The sequence below is a fragment of the Saimiri boliviensis genome, chromosome 4, assembly GCF_048565385.1.
Source record: "Saimiri boliviensis isolate mSaiBol1 chromosome 4, mSaiBol1.pri, whole genome shotgun sequence".
NCBI lineage: Eukaryota > Metazoa > Chordata > Mammalia > Primates > Cebidae > Saimiri > Saimiri boliviensis.
In genome coordinates, this window is record NC_133452.1 from 141,561,797 (window position 1) to 141,568,697 (window position 6,901).

At 43.7% G+C, this 6,901-nt stretch overlaps 1 protein-coding gene across 7 annotated transcripts in view; it reads left to right on the forward strand.

The window, feature by feature from the left end:
* Positions 1–3,784, forward strand: part of RIPK1 (receptor interacting serine/threonine kinase 1) — a 45,071-nt gene extending 41,287 nt beyond the window's left edge. For 6 of the 7 annotated variants that reach the window (XM_010338092.3, XM_074398388.1, XM_039462706.2 and 3 more), the window contains 2 exons: positions 216–368; positions 2,445–3,784. In XM_010338092.3, the coding sequence (XP_010336394.2) occupies positions 216–368; positions 2,445–2,731 (440 nt within the window). In that variant the 3' untranslated portion in view covers positions 2,732–3,784. Of the gene's footprint in view, positions 1–215; positions 369–2,444 lie in introns of those variants that run through there. The other variant, XM_074398391.1, reaches the window with a different exon arrangement.
* The last annotated feature ends 3,117 nt before the right edge of the window (positions 3,785–6,901 follow it).

Sequence of the window (6,901 nt, forward strand, 5' to 3'; positions counted from 1 at the left end):
TATATGTGTTAATTCTTTTTTTTTTTTTTTTTAGTTGTAGACATCCTAATGGGTTCAAGGTGGTTAAGCCACATTTTAAAGAAGAAAAGTTTAAAGGGTGGCATAGAGTAATTAACCCAATGTTTGGAGTAAAGCCATGCTTTTTTGCAGTGCTTGATTTTTTTCTCTTGCTTTCGATCTAGAAGTACTTAACCTGTGTGTTTCTCTCTATTCAGAAGAATCTATAAAATGTACCATATTCAACAGTAGGGGTATTCAGATTGGAGCCTACAATTATATGGAGGTTGGTGGAATGAGTTCATCACTATCAGACAGCACAAATGTGAACTTTAAAGAAGAGCCAGCTTCTAAGTACCAAGATATCTTTGGTAAGATACCCTTGAAGGACCCAATGTCTAGCAACCTTGAACTTTCTTACTTGTGAGAAGGATGTAGTAGAATCTTAAAATTTTTCTGATAATTCTTCCTGAAAGTTTTCTCATGTTACTTCTGCAAAATATCTTTGTGATTTCCATATAATTTATTTGTGATTTATTTATTTTTACTGTGGAGATAATAGTATTTAATTCATGGCTTTGTTGTGAAAATTAAATGAGTTGATATGTATAAAAAGCTTAGAACGCTCCGTGACACATAGTAAGTTCTATAAAAAGTGTTAAACTTTCATCATTATCATCAGTATTACTGCTCAGACCTTGAAGAAATAGCTGTGTCAGGCCCTCATCAAAGGAGATCCTGTAAAAGAGAGAAGACTATGCCCTCTGCAGCACTTCTGCAATAAAATCAAGAGGGCTGTCTCTTATAGGGTTCTACTGTGCGGACCCATAATGCTAATCTCGAAGTATAGTCTGGAAAAAGCAGTCATGAGGCCAAAACAGCTTGATTAAGAACCCAGCTTTCTAATTAACCACCAGATTGGCTTTTTTTTGTTTTGTTTTTTCTTGTAGAGGAACCGATAGTAAATGTTAGGCATTGCTGGCTTTGAGGTCTCTCTTGGAACTACTCAACTCTGTTACTGTAGTACAAAAGCAACCATAGACAATACGTACATGAATGAACATTGCTGTGTCCCAATAAAACTTTATTTACAAATGCTGGCAATTGGCCCACAGGCTGTAGTTGGCCAACCCCTGGTCTAACCCATTTGAAGAACAGCTTTTAAAATACCTGGAACAGAGGTTCTTAACTTTTGATTAGTCAGGGGCACCCTTGAGATTGTAATGAAATCTAGGATCTGTCCCATAAAGAAATACTGACAAAATTTGGCAAATATTTTGGGAAGTTTTTGGACTGCTGACAATCTAGTGGTGGCGACACAGGCCACATTATGGAGGGCTGAGGAAAGAAGGGAGGTTGAAAGGAAGAATGAGATGTTTTCTCCCTTACATTCGGTTTAATGAGGTAGAGTGGGGATTAGGGAATATGTTTGTTGTGGTTGTTTTACATTTTTATTTGTTTCCGTTTATTATTTTTATGAAGGGCCAAGAGAAGAACTAGTAGGAGAGAGGTTATGGCTATCGGAGAAGAGGCAATGGCAGTGGGGGGGGGGGGTGTTGGGGGTGGGGAGAAGGGTCCAAAAACGGACCTTTCATCGTGTGCAAGACAAGGAAGACATTGTAACTGAATGGGTTCACACCTGCTGGACAGTTTCCTTGATTAAGAGGAAAGTGAACTGTTGGGCAGGGGTGATGGTTAGGAGTTGAGAGGCTTTAACTCTGGCCAGATGTAAGTGGAAAATGTCCAAAAGGAACAAAAATGGTAATTTTTCCCTTTACATCCAGGAAGGTCTAATACAAACAGGGTCACCGGCTAAGACTGAAAAGAACACCCAGCCTTGTAGCCACACAGGGGTTTTGTTCACAGAGCTATCAGCTGTGGCTCAGAGATATGTCTGCTAGGAGGAAGGAATGCCTTATTCTTTTTTGTTTTGCTTTTGAGACAGCATCCTGCTCTGTGGCCCAGGCTGGAGTACAGTGGCACAATCATGGCTCACTGCAGCCTTGAACCCCTGGCTCAAGTGATCCTCCTGTCTCAGCCTCCTGAGACTACAGGCATGTGCCACCATGCCCAGTTTTTTTTGTAGAGACAGGGTCTTGCTATGTTGCCAAAGCTGGTCTAGAATCCTGAGTTTAAGTGATCCTCCTGCCTTGGCCTCCCAAAGTGTTGGGATTATAGGCATAACCCACTACACCAGGCCAGGAATGCCCTATTCTAACTCACACAAAGACTCCATGTGGGCCAGCAGGCATGTAAAATGTCCACCAAGGCGTTAACAGCTATATAATTAAGAGGTTATCTTTTTCACTGTCTCCTGCTACTCTTCACTTCACTTGGGTTTTTTGTTTTTTGTTTTGTTTTGTTTTGTTTTGTTTTTAGCAATTCAGGAAGTTGGAATGTTTGAATGGGTTTTAGCTTGATACCTTCTTCTCTTTCCCATTTGGCAGATAATACCACTAGTCTGACTGATAAACACCTGGACCCAATCAGGGAAAATCTGGGAAAACAGTGGAAAAACTGTGCCCGTAAACTGGGCTTCACACAATCTCAGATTGATGAAATTGACCATGACTATGAGCGAGATGGACTAAAAGAAAAGGTTTACCAGATGCTTCAAAAGTGGCTGATGAGGGAAGGCGTTAAGGGGGCCACAGTGGGGAAGCTGGCCCAGGCACTCCACCGGTGTTCCAGGATCGACCTTCTGAACCGCTTGGTCTACGTCAGCCAGAACTAACCCTGGACGGGCTATGGCAGCTCAAGCGACTCCTTACTTAGTGAATTGCTGGAGACCCCAAGAATGTGGGGCGTGACCAACTCAGTATCCCTCTGGAGGCTATATGAGTAAACAGCAAACTGTCCTCATGAAACCAGGATGTCAGCGGCCAGAAGGAAAGTTGAGGGCAGTTGCGCCCCTGGTCCCGTGCTCCTTGAGGCTATCTGTGCTCCTTGAGGTTATCTACCTAAATATCTGTAACCTGTGGAAGAAAGGAAGCAGTACCTGTAATAAATCAAGTTCACCGCCTCCTCCCTATTCACCGTACTTAAACACAAAGGGCTGTAAAAGCTCAGGGCTTTTGTTCACTAGAAGCAAAGAGCCCCCGACCCCTTCTTTCAAATAGAACCTTTTGTCTTTGTCTTCAATTCCTAAGTTGGCTGCCTCAGAGCATTCAGAATTGTCCTCACTGATAGGGGTTCTGTGTCCACAGAAATATTGTTTCCTATATTTCATAGCTGGAGAATGGGGAAAGAAATCGGGAGCAAAAGGGTCTCACTCTGTTGCCCAGACTGGTCCCAAACTCCTGGACTCAAGTGATCCTCCCACCTCAGCCTCCCAAAGTGCCATGAGCCATCGTGCCCAGCCAACACTCCGCTGTGAGGAAAGTGAAGCAGGAAGACCTCTTAAGGGCACAGCACCAATCAAAACATGACTCCTAATTGGGTTTGGAAAGGAAGAGAAGAGATGTCTGAGGAAGATCCTTTTCTTTCAGCTTATGCTGTTTCCTAGAGTTTTGTTGAGACAAGAAGAAAAACTCAGAGAACATAAAATCAGCTTTTAAAATTTTGTGCTGTGGTCTTCACAAAGGTTCCTGTTACAACAAAGTACAGTAGAACTCACTCCAAGCCCTGCTCAAAGAGATTTGTTTGTTTCACAACTACAGCTCATTGCCAAATTACAGGATCTGTTAATTACAGGGTCTGATACAGTATCAAATACTGTATCAGTCACTATAGGCTCTGAGAATCACATGCAGTCTTCAATCCATTAAATTATCGATTTTAAAAAAAATTAATTGAATTTATAGTCAGTTAATTTTTAAATTAACTGAACAGATTTAAAGAGGTACTAAGGAGGGGGAAAAATCATGGGGAGGGAAACATCAGAATTTCCCAGGCAGTTATTGCAAGAAATTGCTACCAACTGTGACAACAACAAAAATTCTTGATTGACTTTTAAAGTTTTTTCCTGGCATTCTGGTACTTTCACTCAGCCTGGGTGCCCTGGAGAGGGAACAGGGAATGTTGACCTCTACCCCTGGATGATACCAGAACCTCAGGGCTGATACTGCTGAGTGGCTTCCTCAGTTTACTCCTGCGTACTGTGAAAGTATTTTCCTATTTTTTCTGTGTGCCAGCGTAAAAAAGGACAGCTTCTGGGTCTGGTAATGGTGCCTCTAGTACCCAGCCTTTCAAAGCTCACCTGGAACCTGGGGGTGGATGAAAGAATGAGAAGACTGAAGCTGAGTGGGCTGCCCAGCGTCTCTGCTGGCATTTTGCTAAACAGAGAGGGAAGGCTGTGTGCTTAGCTCTCCCCAGAGGGAGGGCGAGAAGGGTGTCGTGATGGTCAGTCTAGCTGTCAGAACCGATTCTGGTGTCTTGGGCTGATAACAGTGTTGTGGATTCTGATTCTGAATCCCCTTGAGTCCAGCAGACACATACATACCCCTGAGATGGGGCTGCACAACAGGCTGTCTCAGCCTTGGCACGCTCGGTGTCTCGGGCTGGGTAATTCTCTGTTGTGGAGACTGTCCCGTGCCTTGTAGGATGTTTGGCAGCATCCCTTCGCCTACCTACTAGATGCCAGGGGCACTCTTCTCCCCCTCCTCCCTCCCCGAGTTGTGACAGAAATGTCTGTAAACGTCAAATGGTCCTTGGAAAGGAGAAGATTGCCCCGGTTGAGAAGAGCATGCTCTAAAGTAATGAGCCTCAGCTCTGCTGTCTGCACCTGTCCAGCCACTACTTGGCTCCCACGCAGCCTTGGATCCTGCAGCCCAAAAGGAAGAAGGGAGGGGAGGGGCCGGGCTTTGCCGGAGCGTCCTGGGTGATTTCTGTGTGTTCCTTGTACCATCTTCCTAATGGTGTTCTCAAATCTCTTAAATTCCAAAGAGGTTGAATAATCAATGTTAGGCAAAAGAGCAAGACATTTTTTAACACACTGTTTAAAATAAAATTTTATGCCTTAACTATAGGCTATTGATGTGATGTGTGTGTGTCACTGGGACAGATGGGGATTCTCCATGGTGCCTCTGCTGCTGAGCCTCCGTTTCCTGAGCATATTCCCCTTTTACCCTCCTGCTGCCAGCAGGAGATGGGATCTGATGGTGAGAACACCTGCCTGCCGGTGCATTCCGGCCCTCAGGATGAGAGGCCTGCAGCACTGCTGTCCTTGCACCTGGCTCTGGGGCCTTCCCTTCATCCTCACTCTCTCAACACCATGCCGAGAAGAAGAAAGTCTGCCTATGAGGAGTTATGTACAAGGCCCAAGCTTCACAAGAACACTGCTGTTAATGCGTAGAGCCAGGCTAGGTGTGGTGGTTCACGCCTGTAATCCCAGCACTTTGGGAGGTCAAGGTGGCAGACCACCTGAGGTCAGGAGTTCGAGACCAGCCGGGCCAACATGGTGAAACCCCATCTCTACTAAAAATACAAAAATTTAGCCAGGTGTGATGGGGTGTGCCTGTAATCCCAGCTATTGGGAGGCTGAGGCAGGAGAATTGCTTGAACCTGGGAGGCGGAGGTTGAAGTGAGCCAAGATCCCACCATTACACTCCAGCATAAGCAACAAGGGTGAAACTCCATCTCAAAAAAAAAAAAAAAAAAAAAAAAAAAAAAAATGGGCAGAGCCAAGTGAGCAGGACAACACAGACCAGCAAAGGAAAACTGAGACTGTCCACACTTGATTTGGAAAAGATACTCACGCCCTAGGTTATTGCTGGTTAATTGAGACTTACTTCTAGCTCCCACAGTCCTGCTTGCCAGATCTTCCACTTGTTGCTACAGTCATAATGTTCGCTTTGGGTCTGTCACGTGAACTTAGGGCTTCAGGAATAAGAATGGAAGTTCTTCCTCACAAAATGTTTTAGACAGTGTTTTGATGTACATTTTAATGTGTGGTACTTAGAAAAAGGGTTTTCTAATTATAATAATGGCATAAATAGAAACAGGAGTGTAAATGTTCAAGATTTTAGAAGCAGTGATTTCAGAGAAATCACTGAAGGTTAATGCTACCAAAGTGAATTTTATAATTTGTAATCAACCAAATATACGGCCAGGTGTGGTGGCTCATGCCTATAATCCCAGCACTTTGGAAAGCCAAGGTGGGAGGATCACTTGAGGCCATGAGTTCGGGACCAGCGTAGACAACATAGCAAGACCCTATCTCACACACACACACAAAAAAAATAGCCAGGTGTGGTGGTGTGTGCCTGTAGTCCTAGCTTCTTGGGAGGCTAAGTTTGAGGCTGTGGTGAACTGTGATCACACCCATGGATGACAGAGTGAGGCCCTGTCTCAATAATCATATCATCACCATCGTCATCCAATTATAGGGTCCTGATATTGAGAGCTCAAAACTCCCCCCTGCCATTTTTCAACTGTGTTACCTAGGGCTTGCTTCCTAACCTTTCACCATCATCATCCAAGTATAGAGTCCTGAAACTGAGCAGCTCAAAATTACTTTTCCGCTGTATTACCTAAGGCTTGCTTCCTAATCTTTCTTAGCCTCAGTTGCGTCATCTATAAATGGGGAGTGCAATAGCACAGAAGGCTGATGTGAAGATTAAAGAAATATGATGCAACATAAGGTGCCTGGCACAGAAATGGTAGTTTTTAAACTACACCATCTTCCTATTTAGAAAGAACTGGTTCTCAGGTATGTTACTTAAAAATAGTGACACCAATAACCTAAAAACTCAGTGCTACCATTTCTGCTCAGCACTAGAGTAACTGGTGTTGAAATTGTACAGATGGCTATTTTTATCATTTCTGAGATGAATTCCCAATCAACACAGCAGAAAAAAGGAAATACCTCACCAAAGATTTCTGAAAGTCAAATGATATAAAACGTAAACATTATATATGTCTGTTTCCTTTTATGCCAGAATTAATGTGACAGATTTATGCTGAA